This window comes from Amblyomma maculatum, chromosome 11 (assembly GCF_055883805.1).
Source record: "Amblyomma maculatum isolate TAMU_Amacu chromosome 11, ASM5588380v1, whole genome shotgun sequence".
NCBI lineage: Eukaryota > Metazoa > Arthropoda > Arachnida > Ixodida > Ixodidae > Amblyomma > Amblyomma maculatum.
The window spans coordinates 30222817-30246105 of record NC_139354.1 but is presented as its reverse complement, the minus strand read 5'-3'; the positions used below and the strand labels follow the sequence as shown (position 1 = coordinate 30246105).

The 23289-nt window shown below is 46.6% G+C and overlaps 2 protein-coding genes across 2 annotated transcripts in view; both read left to right on the top strand.

Annotated features, from left to right (window-relative positions):
- Window positions 1-11116, top strand: part of pug (pug C-1-tetrahydrofolate synthase, cytoplasmic) — a 31353-nt gene extending 20237 nt beyond the window's left edge. Inside the window, exons 9-17 of the mRNA XM_084584114.1 lie at window positions 1516-1705; window positions 2677-2878; window positions 4455-4761; window positions 5651-5727; window positions 5828-5968; window positions 6825-7005; window positions 7392-7531; window positions 9550-9849; window positions 10704-11116. Coding sequence (XP_084440240.1) covers window positions 1516-1705; window positions 2677-2878; window positions 4455-4761; window positions 5651-5727; window positions 5828-5968; window positions 6825-7005; window positions 7392-7531; window positions 9550-9849; window positions 10704-11078 — 1913 coding nt within the window. The 3' untranslated portion in view covers window positions 11079-11116. The remainder of the gene's footprint in view (window positions 1-1515; window positions 1706-2676; window positions 2879-4454; window positions 4762-5650; window positions 5728-5827; window positions 5969-6824; window positions 7006-7391; window positions 7532-9549; window positions 9850-10703) is intronic.
- Window positions 11117-13887: 2771 nt separating this feature from the next.
- Window positions 13888-23271, top strand: Uba4 (Ubiquitin-like activating enzyme 4). The gene is made up of 12 exons (XM_084583826.1): window positions 13888-14087; window positions 14160-14250; window positions 14421-14513; window positions 14959-15079; window positions 16639-16713; window positions 17448-17674; window positions 18357-18419; window positions 18880-19043; window positions 19943-19990; window positions 20119-20218; window positions 20643-20711; window positions 21615-23271. The coding sequence occupies exons 1-12, from the start codon at window positions 13989-13991 to the stop codon at window positions 21761-21763; spliced, it is 1299 nt and encodes a 432-aa protein (XP_084439952.1). The 5' UTR covers window positions 13888-13988; the 3' UTR covers window positions 21764-23271.
- The last annotated feature ends 18 nt before the right edge of the window (window positions 23272-23289 follow it).

The following is a 23289-nucleotide window of genomic DNA, read 5'->3' as shown; positions in this document are numbered from 1 at the left end:
ACAGACAAAAGCGTTCGATTGCGATGCTTTTAAGCCTGTACGCTGAAAAAAAAATCGTGAGTCGAGTGAAGAACTTCCGGGCAGCACGAGCAACGGTCCGTGCTCGGAGCTGTGAACGCGTCCGTGTGTTCAATTTCAGGGCAGCAACGCGAAGGTGTAAAATTCAAACATCTGGCAGCTGCTTAGGGACCAGGTATACAGAGCTCGTGTCACGGTTTAACGCCTGCACAAGCACGAAAAGTATACTCAGAATGCACAAGGACTCTAACTCAATATGGCCGCCAGAATAGCGCTACTTTACCAGAGCTGCACTGGTGGGCGGAGCTTCTGGGCTGCCCGAGAAAAATCGAATACGCGACTCCTTTTAGCGTAGTTCAAAATCAAATGTGCCCAAATGCCCACTGACGCGCTGAGAGCGTTCAGCAACGGCTGGGCATGCGCGTGATGTCAAGCTATACGCAACAATGAGACGTGCTCGTGAGCAGGATCACAAAGGCCGTCTACATTATGGTGGCTGCATGGAATCGTATTCTATAACACTGCAGTGGCAGAATGCTGTAGGCCTTTTGATCTCACATCGCTGAGTGCAGCAAGTTTAATCATTCCTACACCCCATGCAAACCTCCATAGGCTGGACTCAACTGCGCATGCGCGACAAAGGTAGAGTTTAATACAGTGCCAGTAGCGGAAAAAGATTGTGAAACACACTACAACTTAACTACATCGATATGTCGAAGACGGTTCAGAGCTGAATCACGGTCATCGCACACTTCAGCTTGGTCGCAGCATTTAAAATAAATGCATCTGCAAATGCACAACATGGACCAACTATAGTCGGATATAACAAGTCTGCAGTAACCGCAACACACGATTTCTCCGCGACTGAAAATAGGTCGTTGTTAGGGCTATTTCCTGGTTGCCTGAACAAAAACTAACCGTCAGACCAAATTATAAGCTCGAGGATTTCGATGCTTCTTGGTTGTTCGCTTCATTCAAATATAACAATATACCTATTCTGTTTAGTGTTCAGCGGAGTAATACACACGCAGCGTATCACTGCTCATAGTTAGCAACTACTGTTTATTTAGGTTGTGTATCCTACTATAGTTAGTCATTATCCGCGTTAATTACTACGAATGTCATTTACATTTTAATATTGTGATTTGCGATCAAGGCATAAATGGGCTTGCTGTGGTAAAAAAAAGTGTTAAATGAAAAAAGGTTTACCGATCTAATGCATGCCTTGATTGTACACAGCTGTAATGGTTTAAAGTAGTAATTTCCTCCGCTATCCTTTCTTCCTATCTTTCCTGACTTAATTTCGTTCTACCTATAGCCCAGCCTATGCCTTTTATTTCCGCGAGCCTTCCACAGACCGGGCATAGTCTAGGAAACGAGCGATACATTCTGAAGCACGTAGAAATCATTTGATTGGCGTTGTTATGTTTTGATAAAAACCCTTGCCATGACTACTGGTACGAACTGCGACACAGGCTGCCACTGCGGGTGGAGGAGGAGGCGGTGCGTGGTCTATGCGGTACCTGCCTCTGTCTCGCAAGAGTCCCGTTCCCTCGGACTTGGAGATCGCGTTCGCCCAGAAGCCCAAGCCTGCCGAGGAGCTCGCTAGGGAGATGGGCCTCCAGCCGCACGAGTGGGAGCCCCACGGACGCCACAAGGCCATCCTTCTGCTGCCGCTGCTCAAAAAGTAGGCCCGCCGCGCACTGCTATTCCCTGATGTGCACGGGGGGTTCCAACTAACGTCGTCCAACGTCCAGCGTATAGATCCGCAATCCCGCATGGACACAACCAAATTAATGCTGTCGGCAGTCGCTTTGCCTATCGCTGCACTGTTTAGACCAAATGACCCAAAATTGCGCACGGTATTGTCTTAGTAGTGTTTATCAATAAACCAGAAATTCAGAAAATATAAGAGCCAGGGGAACATAACACTTCTGGTTGGCTCCCGCAAGACGCTTCGCCATTTTGATTACCTTGGCTACAGCTGAGGTAGCTGAGGCTAGCACGTCCGAATCATCGGGTGCTGTTGTACCAATTAAAACTCAGTCTACTTCGTGGGCGAGGGATTCCGCCATTTCTTCTTCCGTGCATATTTAGCTCGGGCTTATATTAAGCAGTGAAGCGGCTAAGGCGAGGTAAAACAGTGAGGACCCGGCTACAGAAACAACCCTGTCTCGTTCTGGTCTTTTATGGGCCTGTGCATACTAGCTTGACGCTTAACTGAAGGCGTCATCGCCTCCGTATGTTTCTCCGCGCCTAATAAGAATGCATCATTTGACCGGCTACTAGTGTGTTCCAGAGTTACCGGGCACAGCTTCCGAATTCATGCATGTCAGCAGAGCCATTTTCAGAGCTTCAGGGTGTGCCCTTTGAGCCCATGCCATTCTGGGTATATGCTGTACTCTTGTTACGTAATTGGTCCTTACCGGATTTGCACGGAAAAATTCCCACCAGGGACAAGTTCGAAGCAGGGATAGAGTTCAAGTTGGTTCCAGTTTAAAACATCAGGGAATAGTTCCAAGGCCAGTTCGGGCCGGTTGATAATCTTCACCTGGGGACAAGATCCGCCTGCTTGGAGAGAATCTTCAGCCTCAGTTTTACTAGCCACGGACAGGGCGCAAGGTCCGCGGGGTATGATATATGCTTGCCTCTTCGCAGGCAGGGCACAGACGGCCACTATGTGCTGGTGACCGGTGTCAACCCGACGCCGCTGGGCGAGGGCAAGAGCACCACGTCGGTGGGCCTGTGCCAAGCGTTGGGAGCCCACCTGGGACGGAACGTTATCGCCTGTCTGCGTCAGCCGTCGCAGGGACCCACCTTCGGCATCAAGGGTGGCGCTGCGGGAGGAGGGTACGCCCAGGTACGCACCCAGCGCCACAGGCCTCGTGTATATACCGGACTCGCAGGGAAGGCAAAGGCCAGCTTCACTTTGCCTTTTTTGTTCTTTCAAGTAAGCGTATACTTGTAGTTCGATTTGTGTCTGCCGTCGAGTCATTGAAGAGCGCCGCCATAATTCATGTTTGGGCTCGTGCAGGAAGCTTTCGTGTTCGCCTGTATCTTTCTCGAACACTTCAAGAAATGCACGCCGACACTCTGGTATTGGTGAAACCGACGGCGTCATTTTTTATTTTCAAGAGATATACGATCACAATTTGCATTGCGACGTCGGAACACGCTGCTAATTACATTAGCGGCAGCAAAATATGTCGTAAATTATACTTGGTCGTAGCCCGTCTCTGTTATTATAGCTAAGCGACGAGCAAAGGAAAGGGCATGTCTTAAGGGCAGCCTGCGCGTGTCGAGGCGGCTGCCCGGGTCATTATAAGCTGTATGAACACATGTCGCGAACTGGCAGGGTTGTAGGCGTGTGAGCAGGTCATGTGAATTTACGCAAATGGCGTGGCAGATTATTACGAGTAGTTGCAACTGTAATAAATTACGCCGCCATGTTGGTGCAGCAGGAGCACAAAGAGTAGCTGCATGTTGGTATATAACCCGATTCCTGCTTTGTGTACCGTGCACTGCGAAAGCTTTTACATCATTGACTGTCATGGCGCCCGCGCCGTCAGATGCAATTTATTCTCCTCGGATTCCCGATACCGGCGGTACTAATCGGTTATACAATTCGTATTGGCGATTTCCGCAACATAGAAAAGGGTGCTTCTCTCGATAGCACATGGTGGCACGGCGGACAGATTCGGGGGCACCTGCACTGTAGCGCGCAGCCTTTAAAATTTAACGATGAACTCGCGCTTGCTCGTCGATGGTAGCATTATTGCGTGACCCATTTTTCGAGAGAAGAAATCGCTGCTTGGCGTTTGCAACTGCTCTGTGTGAAGCGGAGCGCTTGGATAGTGTTGGAAACCATGACGTAGTACATGCTGACATAACTAAACGGAGCTCGCTTTTTCGTTCGGCTTGCAGTCACGTCTTCTGTATCTGACATGAGAGTGTGAGGTCCTAGAGTGGACCTCTCCCGGACAAAGAAAAACGTTAATTGTTCACTAAAAAGCACACTAGCTTCTGCGCATGCGCATACCACGCGTGCCAGTTTTAAATATACAACACGCCAAAAACGTTAGAAGGAAATGACGTGCTTCGTTTACTTTTGTTCGCACTGACAAAACTAACAACTGACAAATCAGAAAATTGCGGGACCGACATTCCTCGGTGTCTGCAACGTACTTCGTACCATCGACAGAATGACGTCGATGAGAATGACTAGACAAAAAGTCGTGCGGGAGGACCCGGTTTACCTTCCGACTGGCTGTACTTGCACCTGACGTAGCGGACTGCTTGACGGCCATTCCCCTCGATGACCTTAGGTACGCTGCGACTTATATAGACCCAAACGCTTCGAGGAGATATAGGCGTGTAATGATTCGCCATGCGTACCCTGAGCCTGGACAGGGCTTGACGCCGTGGCGATGACGCAGGTGATTCCGATGGATGACCTGAACCTGCACCTGACGGGAGACATGCACGCCGTGACGGCAGCCAACAACCTGCTGGCGGCGCAGCTGGACGCCCGCATGCTGCACGAAGCCACGCAGCAGGACCAGGCGCTCTTCACGCGCCTCGTCACTCCCCGCAAGGGGCCCAAGTGCTTCTCGGACTCGCAGAGACGCCGCCTGGCTCGCCTAGGCCTACCCACCGACCTCAAGCCCGAAGAGCTGAGCCCCGACCAGGCCAGGCGATTCGCCCGCCTCGACGTGGATGTGGACAGCATCACCTGGAACAGAGGTGGGTGCACATAAGGCTCTGCTGGGCATCCGCGTAATACTTATAAACGTTACACTAAATACACTGTTCTCGAGACGATTCGGCGTTGGCTTAGTGAGCGAAAAATCACCGGCAGGTAATATTTGGGAGGTGACGTGCTGGGGCCTAATTTGACCTAAGATTGTTTCATTTGGCATCACGATACTACATGCCATGGTCGAGTTGGCAGAAACTGCTAACTATAACTGCTGCTTCGAGGTGGGAGGGTGGGACTGGAATCAAACCCTCCGGTATTATTGGATACTGAGTCAGATATGTTACTCTTACGACACTCAGACGTATTCGTATACAGCTTGGTTAAAGCGCGCATTTATGTCAATGTCGGACGGTCTTCCACCTAATGTACTGCTTACGACTGTGTACTGTTGGGTATTTGCGAGACAACAGAGCACAAATACAGTGTTTAGTGAATAAGCAAGAGACGAAGTACATGTAGGCGAACGAGGGGAGCCGCTGAAAGGAGCTTTTATTGCTCTCGCATCATCCCCTCAAAGGCAGAGCTAAAGCTCCCTGAAATTTTTCTTTGCCTTTTGTCATCTAAGGCTCTTGCACGTCATTTAGGTTCAGTAGGTGAGTCCCAAGGTGCTGTTCTCGTGGTCTACGAGGGCAATCAGTTTATTGTTTCAAGGTAGCTGTATCATCTCTAGGCTCTAAATCGGGAACAGACTGAGCAGTGCAAATTCATTTCAGTACGGAATGTCTGTTCTAGGAACTCCGTTAGGTCGTTTCACGTTGGGATTTAGACACTGAAATCCTCTGGGGCTGGCGGAAACATATGCAGAGTACCTGCATACGCGAACTGTCGTGTCCACAACTTAAAAGTGCTTCGTTTGCATTGACTCGGTTGCAGTGATGGACACCAACGATCGCTTCCTTCGTCGCATCACGATAGGCCAGGGTCCAGCAGAAAGCAAGATGGCACGGCAGGTGAGGTCCCTCGATCAGCTCACTACAGCGGCCGACGTGGCACGTTTTTAACGTATACGCGAAAGAAATGTGCGTCAGCAGAGGGACGTGTTCTTTACAGACCCAGTTTGACATCACTCCGGCCAGCGAGGTGATGGCCGTGCTGGCCCTTGCTAAGGACCTGGAAGACCTCAGGGACAGGCTTCGAAACATCGTCGTGGCTAGCGACCGTCAGGGAAACCCCGTGACAGCGGACGACCTGGTTCGTGTACTACCTTTCTTGTTCATATACATACGGGTTTGCTGGAGTCTTCACCATCTACACCTAATTACTACATTGTTATTCAAACGTGCAATTAAATCCGCCGAGGTGGAGTGCATTTGATGGTGGATGCCAATGAGCAACTTCTCCCTTATTCAAATCTACTCTACCTTGGTTGTTTTCCATAAACAATGGATCAACAGCGTTCCCACTTCGGTTTGATTATTTCGTTCTCACCCTGTATACCATATGATCTGTTGGTCGTCACGCTCCACTGTCAGCTCAACTGTCACGTACAGGTAGTGGTCCCGGATACGAACCCCGAAACATGATGATTTTTCATCTGCCAGATTTCCGTGAAAGCTGTACAGCCTGATTTTGCAGCCGTATTTGTCTTCACTTGGGTTGATGATCATGAATAATAACTCCCTTATGACAATTCTCGCATACGTTCATAACAGTACCGTGGCGCGGTGTGACTGCACTGGAGGCGTTAGCGGTGTGACAGCATTGTAAGGATGGAAAAAGTCACTGTTTTGCAGTAATCGGTAGACGTAGAACAGGTCATTTGCGTTCTCCAGTTAAAAATGTGTTTTATATGAGGTGCTGCAGCTATAGGGTATACCTGGAATCGTCATGGCAGGAACTGTACTTGGTCCTTGTCGAGTACGGATGACTGACGTACTCCGACTTCAGTTGTAGGGCTCCCCAGTCGCGCGACCTGTTGTCATCCGGATCTTTGTGTGTCAAACGTCAATCGTCCTCGGCATAAATCATGTCAATTCAGTTCCTCGGATGACAGGAGCAGTGACCATGTTCCTATCCATGTAACGATATTCGCGCATGCTTCGCGCAGGGAGCTGCAGGTGCCATGCTTGTTCTGCTGAAGGACGCCGCGTGTCCGACGCTGCTGCAGACCCTAGAGGGAACACCGGTGCTCATCCACTGTGGCCCCTTTGCCAACATCGCGCACGGCAACTCGTCCGTCATTGCCGACCGCATGGCCTTGAAGCTGGTCGGCCCCAATGGCTACGTCGGTACGGCTTGCCTCTATAAGCACTCAAGTAGACCCGAAATCCTTTCCTGATGAACGAACCTGAAGAGCGTCTATAGGAACAGCTTGAGCGAAATAACTCAGTTTCTTCCTGTACAATGGTTGACTTCGTCAATCAGTGGTGGATCAGTAGGAACACAGAAAATATCGCCAAATGGCACAAACGCATTGGACGATCCGATCTGCCCAGCCATTTACAAAATATATGGGTTTTGTAATTCGCGAAGTTCCTTTCTGGAGTGGCACGGGCTTACAGCCTTGGCGTTCTTCTACCCCGTACCAGAGTCCTTCAATGAGTATTGAAGGACTCTTCGCTTACGCTGTGACGGTTGTATTAGCCTGGGTTGACGTGACTCGCATTCCTCGCAGTGACCGAGGGTGGCTTCGGCGCTGACAACGGCATGGAGAAGTTCGTGGACATCAAGTGCCGGGCATCTGGCCTGTCGCCCAGTGCAGTTGTTATTGTGGCCACCGTGCGAGCCCTCAAAGTTCACGGCGGAGGACCTCCGGTGAGCGGGCGAATTCTGACCCCTTAACGTCACGGCTTTGAATCGAGTTGCTAGGGAAAAATTTCTAGCCTTAAATCCAGATTTATTCCTCGATAAATGCGTCGTTTGCTGCCGAGGGGGAGGAGAAAACATTTATTTACGATGATATGATTTGGGAAGGGAGGTGCGTTTCGTTGTGGAGCTGAGTGGCAGACCCTATCCCGGGACGCCATTGGCCGCCGCCGCTGCCCGAGCTCTCTGGACCAGGACACGCTGGGCCTCCAGGTCCGAGCTGGACAGGGCTGCCTCCCAGCCCTCCCTAGTTGGCTGTTTTATTGCTTTTAGTTTTGTATTTTGCTGGCAGGCCCACACCATGTGGTATAAGTCAGCATACTGCCCGCAGAATTTGCACCTACCCGTGATTGTCGGGTCCATGTGTTTTAGTATGGCGGGATTTAGAAAACATCCGGTTTGGAGCCGTCTAAAGTGGCACTCCTCAGATCTGTCGAGACCTTTGGCGGGTCCGGGAGTGCCCTCCTGCAGAGGCGTAAGTAATTTGTAATGTCCGCATAAGTTATGAGCGGGATTGATATGGTTGCCTCGGTAGAACCGGAGGATTGAGCGGAACCCCGGGGGAGCAACGCTCGGAACTGACATCAGCACAGCCCCAATGAGGCACAAAATCAGTTTTTGGTAAAAACAACTAGCCTGTCTTCATAATATTTGCAATGTCGCCTTACGTTTTCCATTTCGCAGGCTTATTTCCAGTTCCACGGCCGCTCTGGTGATTGCACTTCGCTTTTGTCAAAATGCGTTTAGGTTAGTTAATCCATGGACTCTAATTTCCCGAAGCGACAAAGGCTGTGAAGAAGCCCGTACAGTGCAGGATTCTGGATTAATTTCTACCGACCTGGGGTTCTCAAACGGGCGCCAATATTGCACAGTACAGGGTGTCTTGTGTTTGGCTTTCATCGAAACGTGGCCACCGCGTCCTGGGAACAGCAGTGCGCGCCCTGACCATTGAGCCAATATGGCAGGTTCCCCATTAATGCGTTGTTAACATGACGTCATGACACCGTTGAACGCTGATTGGTCAGAATTGACTGGCGTTATACTTATGATGTTGTATGACAACGCACCATGCTGATTGGTCAGAATGCCAGTCATTAACGACACTCCTAACGTCACAACTCACGAGTGATATCCATGCCCCTCCCTTTCACTGCACCTGTAATGCCAGACTCCTGCCCTGTATAAGAGGGCATGAATGGATGATTAAGTGGTTGGCATTGACAGACCCCTACCCCGCACCGATCGGCTGGTTACTGCACCCAGCTGCTTTAACACTCTCAGCAAAAAGCACTCTGACGAAGTTATTAAACACGTGGATTGCTGGAATCGGCATTTCATGAAATAGACACTCTTGCTTTTTATTGTGAGAACACTTCGTATCGATCACGATGCATTTCACTGATTTCCGGTTTCCAGCTTCCGTCCGCCTATAAATTGCTATGGAAACTTACGGTGTATAGCTTTTCTAGTTGTACTATGACTCGCAATGAGCGACCATGACCATATACCACGAGCGCCAGGAATTGAGCCTAATTGGCATTAATTAATCCAGTGTAGAGCACAGGTTAAGAAATGAAATCTTAACGGGCCTGAACTTACACTGGTATAATTACGCCTTTTAAACTTAATTAGGAATTGAGCCTCATTGGCAATGATTAATCCAGTGTAGAGCACAGGTTAAGAAATGAAATCTTAACGGGCCTGAACTTACACTGGTATAATTACGCCTTTTAAACTTAATTAGGAATTGAGCCTCATTGGCAATGATTAATCCAGTGTAGAGCACAGGTTAGGAAATGAAATCTTAACGGGTCTGAACTTACACTGGTGTAATTACGCCTTTTAAACCTAATTAAGCTTGATTAGGCTTAGCTAACAGGCCTAACTGTAAGACTGTAAGCACTTCTAGCTTTCGCATGGGAACCATGCGTTTAACTATGGTCATTTTTCCCTAAACCCTTTGGCAGATCGCCCTGGGTTCCCCTCTACCGGAGCAGTACAGCCGCGAGGACGTGTCCCTGGTGCGCAGCGGCTTCTGCAACCTTGCGCGCCACATCGAAAACGCCGGCAAGATGGGCCTGCCCGCCGTGGTGGCCATCAACGCCTTCTCCACGGACAGCGACGCCGAGCTAGAGCTGGTGAGAGAGCTCAGCATGGCCTCGGGAGCACAGGGAGCTGTCGTCTGCCGGCACTGGGAGCTGGGCGGAGAGGGAGCCATCGACCTGGCTAAGGCCGTCGAGGACGCCTGCTCGAAGCCCAGGCCGCAGGTGTGTATCTTCCTTCGAAGTGCTTTGTGGCGGTTATAGCGGGGAGTATGACGTCAGCTGAGGTGTGTTCCACTGTGAGCATTCGACGACTAACTCAAATCTTGGACAGTCTTTTTCGCGAGGTCAGTATAGTCGTACATCGAGTGACGGTGCAGCAGCCATTAGACTGTTTAGAGACCGTTCAGTAAGGCTGCTCGGCGGGAATTCTGCGGAAAACACAGTAGCCAGCAGATGTCTTCACAGGTTTAATACGGATGGTAAAAGGCAGCCGAAAATTTTCTGTTCCGCGACGAAATTTTCTGCGCGGTTTTTCCCATAAACCGTTTGTCAAAGCATAAATTATAGCAACATCAGAATTCCGTGGTAACAGCAGGTAACTACCACAAACTGCATGCTGCAGAAAAGTATACTATAGAACTACAGAATATTTGAAAGTCTGGAAAATCGGCCAGTTTCCCGCCCCTCCCTATGTTGCTTCCTTCTGTACCTTTTATCCTTATTCTCTGACAACTAGGCTCAAGATTCAAATTCAGGATGCGGGATCGAATCCCGGCCGTGGCGGCCGCTTCTCGGTGGTGGCGAAAAGCAATCGCCCGTGTGCTGTGCGATATCAGTGAACGTTAAAGAACCCCTGGTGGTATAAATTTCCGGAGCCTTCCACTATGGCGTCTCTCATAGCCTGAGTTGCTTTGGGACGTTAAACTCCATAAATCGTAAACCAAACTATCAAATTAAAATTCCAGGTTCGAACTCTGACTTCCAGATACAATATCTATAATTAGCAGTGAATACATAGGTGTACGGTCCAGCCTCGGCGAGGTTTCGTCTTTTATGTACACCCTTTCTCTGCGCAGCTTCGCTTCACGTACGACCTGTCATTGGGCATTGAGGCCAAGCTGGAGGCCGTCGCCCGCACCATCTACGGGGCCCGCTGCGTGGAAATGAGCGCCCTGGCCCAGAAGCAGGCGGAGCGCTTCGAGCGCCAGGGCTATGGTCGGCTGGCCGTGTGCATCGCCAAGACGCCCCTGTCTCTCTCGCACGATCCGAAGCTGCTGGGCTCGCCCAGGGACTTCGTACTGCCTGTGCGTGAGCTGAGGCTCAGCGCCGGGGCGGGATTCGTGTACGCGCTGGCCGGAGACGTCACCACCATGCCCGGTCTGCCTACCAGGCCGGCACTGATGGACGTCGACTTGGACATTGCCACTGGACAGCCAATCGGACTTTTCTGAGAGAGAGAAAAGGACGTATAAATAAACGTATTTTTCGACTCTGTTTGGATTTATTTGAAATTTATACACCAGTGTGCTCGCTGCTTCGTATTGTGAGGAAGCCGTCAATGAATAAACACAAGGGTGCCGTGAAGATGACGAAACCCTTTCTTTCTGACTTTTTCTTCAAAAAGGGAGATATAAAGGGGGAGGAAGAGAAGAAGGAAAGGCAGGTACCGTTACGTACCTGCCAATGAGAAGGATGGTGTGACGTCGCACATACGCGCTGTGACGCCGCGACATTTTCTAGAGCTACCAGGAGTGTACGTGCGCCAACTGCTTGCGATGATAGGCGTACTTGAACAAACGTGAGATGTCACAGATGTCACGTCCATTTTGACATGATGGCTTTAAAGACCCTGCTTGTATCGTTCTCAAGAACGCGGAATACTGGAACACAGAAACATGGCACCAAACGCAAAAGCAGAGCTGTGTTAGGCATTTTACCTTCTCCTCCGTACTTGATGATGATGATGATGACCTGAGACAAAATGGCACATACCCACGGCGGGGGATTGGGTGTCTCGAAACAACCCACTATCTGAAACCTTCGTACTTGCGTGTGAATGCATAACGTAGTGCTGCTTCTACTTCCCCTTTATAAAATTTTCGCCATAGATAAAAAGCACACTGTCCTTGCCAGCATTTTAATCCAGAATGTAGTCTCTTCTTTCCCCGAGAAATCCGGTGACGCCTCGCTTCATGGGGTGTGGTGCCCAATAATCAGTGCCCCAACTGTGAAGCGCCGGAAACACTGCAGCATGTGTTTTCGGATGCTGTGTTGCGGGCGTAGTATGTGGCGCCTTGTGTATAGAATGTTTTGCAGCGCACGGTGACCCAGGAGTACGGCGCAGACGCGGTGCATTTGAACAACTTGTTGTTGCATGTGTTTAATTTATTGCGGTTCCTCTTTACAATTCCAAAATATGTGATCTCCAATGCATGTTCCTATTCTCGTGCAATAGGAGGACGAGTTGGTCAATTCAGACGGGGGAGTTCAAACCCGGGTCATTGAATGGGCTACTCAGGTCGCTGTCAGCCCTGGATTGATAACCACCTAGCAAGGGTGGAAAAACGGGCTAGTTGGTAGTTCATCTTAGGGAAACAAAGCAGCGCACTCTTGACACACGGGCAAAGGAAGAAACGACAGCATTGCGCTGATCATCTAGCACGGTTAATCTGCATTCTGCCTTTTTTCTGACGAAATAAATATTTTGCAATCCGAAACGTTTTATTACGGCGGTGCTGCTGTTTGGCTGATACCAGAATTCAGCTCGCTATAGAAATGTATCTAGCGCTGCAGAACTTGCGCATCCTCCTCCCCCTTCTGTGAACCCATCTGTCAGGCATGCTATAGAATTAATTGGGAGGCACAGTTCCCGCGGCGCTAGCATACCAGCTTCTTTGTAATACAGGATGGCAGGCTTTTGTATCCTGTCCTAAAATATTAGCGCACGCCCTCTCACTTTCCTTCCCTGCTTCACTTGTTCTTCAAACAGTTAATATAAGCCTGTTTGATGTAAAGGAACAAGTATTTCGTTTTGTTGCCTTTCGTACGTTATCTATTTACCAATTTTGGTTGTACGCGGCCTACAAGTGATGCAAAGGAACAATTACTTTCCTTTTTCTTGTCTGCTGAAATTGTTCAGTTCCCCAAATATTTGTTGCATGGCCTGTAAGTGATGTTTTTTCACACTATGGTGGTACTAAACTTTCTCTTCGTGAAAATATTTTTTTTTACAGAACTCAATCGTCAGCCGTACTTGCATCTTCAATATTACACGAGAGTGATACAGCTTTTTAGTCCAAAAGCTTACCGTACCCTGTGTCGGTCCGGGTTTTGTCGGAACTGGTTGGAACGTGGTAGGACAAAAGTTACAGGGTCCCTTAAGATATCATGTAAGAGGTGAACGGCGGAAGCCTAGTAAGAGTAGTAATTATAGTAATTATTTTAGTCTTCACTGCTCATTACTAAGCATTTTTTGCAATTTCTACAAAATGTAGTCGTTACAAGTCGTCGTTAGACATATTGGTCATTACAAGTCATTAGTAGTGATTTCAGTCATAACTACTAGGTGCCGTAGTGGAGGGCTACGGAGGAATTTCAATCAACTCGCGCATTGACATCGCACAGCAAACGAACACCTCTCCACTTCGCCTCCATCGAAAAGTGGCCGCATCGGCCGGGATTCAATCCCGCATCCTTCGGCACAGCGTCCCTCTAATTCTTGGTTTCGGTGACCTACTTAAGTGGTCAGAAGAATTAAAAAAAAACAAAACAAAACAAAAAACAGTAGGCTATCGTTACTTTATTTGGTTGCAAGCGCGTTAAATTTGCATTTGAAAGGCATTTCCATATAGCCGTACTTACCGCGACGACATGACAACGACGCTGGCGAAGGCAAAGGGAGGTCGGGCAGCTTCTCGACATTTTACAAGACGTGGCGCGAGACATGGGAACGCACAAATTTCGCATTGAATCCAAGCCTTAGGGATCAGCACTCGAGCCCCCTCGTTGCCTAGAACAACGTGGCGCCTATACCTGTTGCATTCCCACGAAAACACAGTTAATTAGACTCATAAAAGTTTTCGCCCAGAACTTGAGATGAATTCCTGTCGCTTGACCTAACTTTTCACTAAAAGTTTCGCTACCAAAACAATGAACTTCATGATAAACAAACGAGCGTCATCGTAGAACTTTAAACTGGCGCCCAAAAGTGGCGGAAGTGACGGTACAGTTTGTTGCTAGGGTGCCAACATGTGGTTCCGGTTGGCGGGGGTTTGTTTTGTTGCACCCGGTCGTTTTGACGAACTGCTAGTTGTGGTTTGCAGCTGTGATTTCCGTTGTTGATTAACTACAAAAGTTTTAAAATGGACTCGCACGACACGGAGGTAGCTGCTCTACACGCCCAAGTGGAAGCGAAGGATGAGGAGATACAGCGACTTCGTCAAGCTCTGTCGCACCAACAGGTAGACATTCGTTTGCGGTGCTTATTTCATTTTCGCGCTGCTTTCGCTCATGCGTCTTTTCGCTTGTCCAAGGCTCTGGGAGGCGTGATCGACGCGGCTTTAAGCAAGGCCGATGTGTCGCGTTACAGCAGACAGATGTTACTCCCAGGCTTCGGCGTACAAGGTAAATTCACTCGAAGTTTCTTTACTGATAATCTGCGCACGTCGTTGCGTCTCTTTTGGAGTAAAACTTCTATTGTGTCTGCGTGGATGCAGTAAAACACACTATAGAACTTAGAATTCCCCAGTGTCGGGTGATGACTTGCCTCCAATTACACGATTCCTTCCGTGCAGGCCAGAAGGCTCTCAAGGCAGCATCCGTGCTCATCGTTGGGGCCGGTGGCTTGGGATGCCCATGTGCTGCATACCTAGCAGCTGCTGGAGTTGGTATGCCATTTTTTTTTAAAGCAGAATATGTACATGTACAGCTCACATGTTGAGTTTGAAGTATTTGCTGTTTGAGAAATGTTTTGCTCTTTCAAGGGATACCGCTCCCCCACGCGAAAGCATGTTACACCGTGATAGAATACAAAAAGTTATGCTGTTGTGCGCCGTTACGAAGCTTGAGGCACACTGTTTGAATGTGATAGTTAAGCAGTGCATGTGGACAGTAAAATAAATTTGCCGATTCTAAACTGTACTTTATATGAATGACTTGAAGTGCAGGTGTAGCTTTTTCCAGTAAATTTATGAACGTACTACAACACACATTCCTAATTCAAACCTAAGGAATGATTTTCGTCTGTCTTAAGAGTTGCTTTCTTCTTTTGTGATTTGTCACCCGAAATTTTTTGAGCATGTTCATTTACGGGCTGATTTCGTTTCGTTTCAGGTCGAATAGGAATCATAGACTTCGATGCCGTGGAAACGAGCAACCTCCACAGGCAGATTCTCCACTCTGAAGCCAAAGTGGGTCTGTCTAAAGTAGACTCACTGGTGATTGCTCTACGCCAGTAAGTCCTTGGGAAACTTGCCTGTGGCGATGTTCTTCTCGAAAGAGCACATATTGTTAGTCTGCTGGTCTTCTGCTCCCAGCCACCAATGTTGGGAGTAGGGCTTCAAGCATTGCCTTCTCCATCTTAGAATAGATCTCCAGAGATGATGGCTTGTTTGCACATTACTGCCATCATTGTCATACAATTTTGCAGCTTTTCGATTATCTGCTAACGTGAATAGTGCATGCATCGACCGTCACTCATTTAATAATTTGGATTTTTATTGAATGTCCAGTGTACCTTGAGGGTCACGGGCTTATGTTCCTTTGGATGACACTTGCAGGGCTCATAATAGCGCTTGACAGCTTGTGGTATAAATACTACGTGGCTAAGATGTGCTGATTCATTTGTTGCATTCTTCAGTAATAGGTGACTTTCCTGCTGCCGGATGTCAGCTAAAATAGTAGAGTTTATTATTTTCTCTAAAAGGAAGGCTGGCCAGTCTTCTAGGAAAGGTACCCGCACATGGGGACTTCATTCTGTTCTGATGTGCTGAAATTGGGGCCATGTTCATTATTGAAAGAAATGAAAACAGGATGACTGGGAAGGAGAGACAGACATGCACTGTGTTACAAGTTTAGGGGGATTGTGGAAGAGTTAACCAAGAGAATTAACCGAGAGATTAGAATGAAGGCACGTGAGAAGAAACATTGAAAGAAATTTGTAAACTGCTGTTGTGGTGTTGTATGCAATATTCCGCTGTCATGGTGCTGATTTTACATCGGGGAAACTGGATGATGCGTGAACGATCGACTACGCAAACATGCGAAAGACGCAGAAAACCACGCCGAAATAACATAGTCATTCATTCCGCCGATTTCAAGGACAGTGAGGCGTTTTTAAACCAGACCACAATCGTCCCCAAATATAGAGATCAGACCTTACGCCTCATATAAGAGGCTTTCCACATATACACGAATTTGGTGACACGTGTCAGCCAACCGTCGGTGGCTGTATTCCCACAAGAGCTTGCCTATCTTAATCAGGAACAGTTTTAATAGCTCCTGTGTGTATGCCACGACCATGATTGTGCCGCAATTGTTTTTTCATGTGTGCTTTGGCTCGCTGCTTTATATTGCTCCTTTTTTTTCTCAATAAACCATTTGGTTGCTAGCCAGCGCATGTGTCTTCCCACTCGTCCCGTTTGTGAGCACTGTTTTTTCGTTCCTTTCAACACGAACTAACCAGCCCAACAAAGCCCTCTTCTTGGATGTTAATTATGACTCTCCTGGATTCAATCACTCGTCAACTGTGCAGTAGTGTGTTTGATATCGTCTTCAAAAAGGTAGAACTCTTCAAGTGTTTTGGAATGTCCTGGATGGCTTTTGCTGTCACACTAATCGCATTTTGCCGATATTCTGTGGTGGTGACAGTAGCACAGGCAGTAAGAATCACTACGTTGTTAATTTTGCAGTTTATTAGATGTAACTCATGCAGTGCCCCACTGCCTGTAGCATTGGTAGCCATGTGAAGCATTTCGTTCGCACATTTTGTGGTCTTTGCGTTTGTTTTCGCAGGTTGAACTCGCAGCCTGAATATGTGCAACATTCTGCAGTTCTCGACACTTCCAATGCATTGGACATTATAGGCAGGTGAGGGCTGGCTATTTCTATTTTGTTTCCTTTTAGTCTTTTTGGCTAGCACACTCATGTGATTAATGTAGAGAGCAACGGCAGTGCAGCAATGAAAGATGAAAATATATATATATATATATATATTCACACATACGTGCAGAGAGTATTACGTTATTGTAATTGTATTGCATGGTTTATTACACAGGGATAAAAATATGTTGCTTGGAAGCGGTTTTATTGCGGTCCTAAGCCAGCCACTGCACATTGTAACAGGGATGCTTCAGAGGCATGATTATGGGCACCAATACTGTAATGTCTAGAAATTTATTCCATCTTTGTGAAGCTGCATTCATTGTTGCACCTTGTTCTGTTATGGTAAAAACTTTCTGAGCAACTTTCCTTCACTTGAGTGGAGTCGAAATGGAATGCAAAGGTTCTGGTGTTAAGTGGCTGATTCCTAGATCTTGGAATCGAATCCGTGCTGCGAATGCCAGCACTGTAAAGAACTCCAGGTGGTCAAAAATCATCATGTTAAAGAACTCAAGGTGGTCAAGATTGATCATGTTCAAGAATCCCAGGCGGTCAAAATCGATCATGTTAAAGAACCGCAGGTGGTCAAAGTCAATCCAGAGACGTCCATTACACAGCATCCCTGACTATCACAGGCAGATTTGGGATGCTAAACTAACCATTCCACACTGAATGTCATTAAAGAATGGACAGCTTGATTTCACAATTGTGTGGTCATGCAGGTACCAGGTGGTGGTTGATGCCAGTGACAATGCAGCCACCAGGTATCTGGTGAATGAGGCGTGTGTGCGATTGGGTCGACCACTGGTGTCAGGCAGTGCACTGCGCTGGGAGGGTCAGCTGACGGTGTACGGGCACCATGGTGGGCCCTGCTACCGGTGCCTCTTCCCACAGCCACCGCCCACCTCTACGGTCACCAACTGCTCGGAAGGAGGCGTTGTCGGCATGGGCACGTATCTACACGATTCCTGTGGACACGCTTTTATAGGAAACTTAGGAGCATGGAGGTGGAAAATTCTGTTGCTTTGGTATGCACTGATGAAGAAAATAAACAGAAAAGGCTTCCACTTGGCAGTCTATGGAAACATCTCAAATCTCAAAGATATAAAAACATCCTAAGTTTTAGTGCAAATTGGCGGCAGAAAAGAAGCTGCAGATTACATGTTGGGTAAACCATGTTTTAGGCTGTAGAAGTTGGCTCGATAATTCATCCAATTGTAGCCTCGCGTGTGAGGGCAGGATGAATTATATTATGAGTGTTTGTCTGAACCTTGTTCGTGTAAGTTTTTCATTATTCTACCGTGCATCATTGCCTTGAACTTGTGAAGTTATTAGCAAATTTAATTGTAGCTGCGTTACAGAATATGTGTTGGCTGCTGTGCCACATGGTGTAGTTAGAATTGATACATTGATGCTGAGCTTTATAGCTGTACCTATGAAGGATCTTTGTACATAATGCCTCATTAAGAAGCTTGTTTAAGAATCAGTTCAGTGAAAAGAAAACTGCAACAAAAATGCTGGCAATGCTATGGCTTTCTGGAATACTTGCTGAGAAAAATACAGTACCTCTGGGAACCAGCGGTCTTGTTTCACCACGTGTTTTGAGCTTTCTGTATTTTCATTCTGCCCAGTTCCCGGTGTCATTGGTTGCATGCAAGCGCTGGAAGTGGTGAAAATCCTGACCGGATGCGGGGGTAAGTTCTACCATAAAGTGATGCTTACATATTTGGGCTTTCACATCTAGTTGCAGCATTCTGCTGGTGAGCATGAGGTCAGGGGTTCGATTTCTAGCTATGGCGGCAGTGTTTTTCAGTGGAGGCAAAATGCAGGATCACTTGTGTGCCGAGGATTTGGCACACCTTGGCTGAAATCAATCTCTAGCCCCTGATGTCTCAGTACCTGCTGCATTGCTGCAAAATTTAAAAATTTGCCGGCCTAGTCAAATCAAATCAAGTTGTTTCATTTTTGTCCGTCGACTGCGTCGAATTTTGATGTTGCTTTTGCTCTCGTGTTGAAGAGCATGTTTCATGAGCTAGAGATGGAGTATGCATCTCACACAACACTTTGCATTCGTTTGGAGTTCCAACAAAATGGTTAATTTACAAATTTATAATAGGAGCCTTTGAATTTAAAGAGGAAATTTTTGTATTACAGAGGTTTGTTCCAGAAGACTGCTCCTCTTTGATGGCGCCGATGCCAGGTGGCGGCAGGTTGCACTTAGAGGAAAGCTGCCCGACTGTCCCGTCTGTGCCAACCCATCTGCAGACCCTACATTACAGGACTATGTTGCCTTATGCGGAATGGGTCCAACAAATAAGGTAACAGGTGGTTCATATGCATCAAAGGTATATTTTTTTTTCAGTGAAAACCTTCACATTACTCTGAATACAGCTGCACATACAGTGATCTTGTGATATGATGGTTATGGCACATTTTTAAGTTATGATCAACTCTGATTGACGATGCTGACAGTTCATCTTGCCAACAGTGAAGTGAGAGGCAGCATTTGTCGCAATGAGGCTTTAGAAGAGGGTCTGAAAGAGACCGTGGTGAAAGACGGCATACTGAAAAGAAAAACATTTTTAGGTTTGCGGGCAAACATGAGAGAGTTATTTGTGGAGTGATGCTCTCGAACGGCATGACTAGCTTTTGGTTTATGATAGAAGTTGATGCACTTTGAAGAAAATTGCTGCTGGGGTGAAAAAAGTGCTCTTGTATGTTAAACACTATGTATATGATATAAACATAAATGTAATAAGAAAATACACGTGAAAACAGTGACCTAACTTGAGCACCTGTGTCTATCGCTCTTTTTACTTGCCCTTCCTGCATTTTGTGCTGTGTTTCTGCTCATAAATGTATTCTGGTGAGTCCGAGCTAGTACATGTGATGCATCTTGCAAATGTGCTGATCAATATCTGTCACAGGCAGTGTTTCGATATCTGCACTGACATGACTGTCCTGTTATTTCTCGTTCAAGGCGGTGCGCAAATACTGCTTATTATCGGAGCGTTCGAAAGATATGTCAAATATGCTGAACTGCACCTGTTGTAGTAGTCACAGCTGACGAGAGGAAGTAGTCGCAAGTGTGAGACATATTTGCTGCTGTGTGTGATACACAGGGGACATTTTAATGCATTATATGCCTCATGCTGTGTCTTTGCCAATATTTTTTGACCAACACATTATCAACGATACCTTCGCTTCTTTCTCCCAGTGTTGTGGCATCTCTGTGCTACCGAAGGAGCTACGGATTTCATGTCAGGTGAGTTTTATTCTTGTCCTGCTTTCAACCCCTTAAAGAAGTTGTCACTACTGCCCTCTTTGAAGTTTCTCGTAATGTCCAACTAGTGCACAGCATCAGCAACTTTCTGACGTTCCAACTCCTTTCAGGACCTGAGGGATCGACTCCTGCAAAAGCAGCCCAGCTGTCTTCTACTGGACGTCCGGCCCAAGTGCCAGTTTGAGATGTGTCACTTGCCTGGTAGCATCAGTATCCTTTTTCTTTCATTTTCACATCACACCAGGATAGAATACTCTGGCTTCTGGGCATAGGCATGTCATATCACTATTTCGAGCATTCAAGCCTGTCTTGAAAGCTGGCAGTTTGTACAAGAGATTTGGGAGTGAAGTCACATTGATGTACACTGTGTAATTTTTCACATTGTCATTGTTCATTTCAAAGAGGTCCTCATCCTTTAGTGTGTGTATCACTCGAAACTCTGGAGAAATAGCTATCCAATGCTAATTATTCTGGTTTGATGTTGGGGGATATCATCACTCCACATTGGAAAATGTGCCATGTCATGTTGTAAAAGGGTGCTTGATTTGTGGCCTGCATGCTACAGGAAAAATTTGCCCCTTAGCAATGATAAAATTTCAAAAGTTTTTTTTCGTTGACTGTGGCTGGTGATCAGACATTCCGTTTGAAGAGCTGGATGACGAGTTGAGTTCACTGGAGCGAAGGATAGCAGACGCTGCAGAAGGTAAGGGCACTCATTATGTCATGTCTCATTACAACTTTGTCACAATGCTAAATTGCGTGACAAATACGACAGAGTTGCTGACCAGGTCAGGCGTCGTGTGGAAGTTCTTGCGGCCAGTTGTAATGTAGTTCCGATGTCTGCCAACACCCAGAGAGAGGGGTCATTTTGTAAAGTTTCGTTGATGACAAGGTGAATTACTATACCACAGGCATTCATGTCAACTGTGTACAATATGCTTGCAGAATCTGGCTTGCCACTCTTAAATCCCTCGCTGGACAGCTCAGTGTCATCCTTGCATATAACACTTGTGCAAGCATATGGTAGTTGTAGCAGTTTGTCGAAAATGGACAAGATGGGAGTGCCAACTGCATGAACTGCACAGAGATGTAAGCTACTTATGGTAAAACATAATACAACAGACACCCTGAACGAGAGCTCACTGCAGAAATAAATTAGCGATATACTATACTGTAGCAGTAATGTTTCCCATTGCCTTTGTAAAATAGGAAGCCTGTTTGGCGGACAGTATCTATGCTAGCACAAGTGTATATACTATACTTCTGTATGCTCTGTCGCAGTTTCTTCTTCCTGGCTCATGTTTTGTTAGGATGCAAGGAGTAATGTATGTAAAGTCTTTGTCAAAAGTATACGGCCCAAGGATTTTTGTTCTAAGCCCAGTAATGAGGTTCGTAAAGCAACTCTAGCGCTGGAAATCTCGTAGATGACAAATCTCAGCCTCATGCTCCTCTAGCTTACGTTCATATTCCAATATTGCTGCCAGCAGCCGCATTACAGTGCTTAGAAGTGAACCTCTTGTGCCGTATACTTTTGACGAAGACTGTACGTTTTGCTGGACGATTATGAATGAGTAAAAGCTGACCGGTGGCCAACCTGCTTTTGCAGTGGTGGTCATCTGTCGCCGTGGAAACGACTCCCAGCTGGCAGTTGAAAAGCTGAGGCAGGCTTGGAAGCAGGCAGTCAAGGTGTGCGATGTGCGGGGCGGCCTGGAGGCCTGGTCCAAGTCCGTGGACCCTAGCTTTCCTTCTTACTGAATTTGTGTGCATTGTGCATGAAGAATGCATGTACAATTTTTAATTAATTTTTGGGGTCAAGAAAAATGCATTCATTACGCAAGTACGGTACGAAACGTTAGGACAAGATCTTTCCTCCTCTGTACTTGCACGGTACCTTTTGTGGTTCCATAAAAGGATGCATTTCTGGACTCGTGCAGTGCACAGCCCACGACCAAAGCATTTGTGACAAAATCTGAATTTGCTGTGGTCCAACTGCAGTCTTTGCAAGCTTGTGCAAACTTGTGAGAGCTCTTTGCAGCACGTGTGATGTCTGTTATTAGTGCAAGTGTAGTTTTTAACCTGCATTTTCACATTTCAGAATTTAGAACTGTAACAAATTGAAGATATTAAATGTTGCTACCAATGTTATTTTCAGGCTTCTTGCTTGTTGTACAACATTTCCCTTTTTAATAATGTTTCAAATTTGTGTACGCTTCAAAGGTGTATGTGACTCTTGGAATGCAACAAATGCCATTTGTCAACCTTTTTTTAAGTGGTGACTTTACTCAGTGCAAAAGTCAGTACCATTTAGAGCCTGCGTTTGACCTTCATTTAACCTTGAGAAGCACAGCATAGAAACAGAGTGAAGTTATACTAGATAAGGTATATAGTCGGGTGTATATATCTTAACCACCACCTCACCATGGTGACCAGTGTTTACCATGGTGGGTGTGACCCGTGAATTTGACCTTACTGCTAAACCAAGCTAGCGCTCCTCAAACTAGATTCAACCATACATGAAACCTTGCAAATTTTTCTTCAAGAACTAGTTGTTGGAAATCATAGTTCTTTGAGGGCTTGGTTTTTCTTTGCAATTTTACTAAGCATTGGTTTTTAATTCATACTTTGAGCAGGACGTTATGTAGGTGGCTATAATTCTGAAAATTGTGCTGTTCAATGAATAATACTGCATTTGAGGCCAAACGTGCAATTCAGCAAAAACTACGCAAATGGTATGCTGAAAAAGTGTCATCACTGCATGTTTTAATCCAGAACTGCCAAGTTCTTTACTTAGATTTGATGCCAACCTTTCTTTTAGGCAAGATTCAGTAATTTCCTAATAACTCAGGAATTACGAATACATGTCAGTTTTTCGCATACAAATTGAACAAACATTTGATTCGCATTTGAAATTTCGAATATTTGCACGTTATTAATGGTACTTAAAACAATTATGAAACTATAGTGTGATACAACTCGGGAAAACAAAAAACAGCAAATGAACCTCAAAGGTGGCCTGTCAGCCAGTGATTTTTTTTAGCACTGCAGTTCATTCAGTTAAACTGTGATATACCCCGGTTCAGCTGTGCAATTTTAGCATGGTCAGAAAGAGTCCCAAAATTAATTTTTGCTCAATACGTTATACAGGTGACATTGTCTAGGGTGTCCAAGAGAAGGAGCTCCTGGGAGAGGAGAGCTCAATTTGAGGGAAATGAGAGATTACATACTGTGGGCATAATTTCACTGCTTCCACACTGCATCATAGTTAAGAAAAATTGAATTGG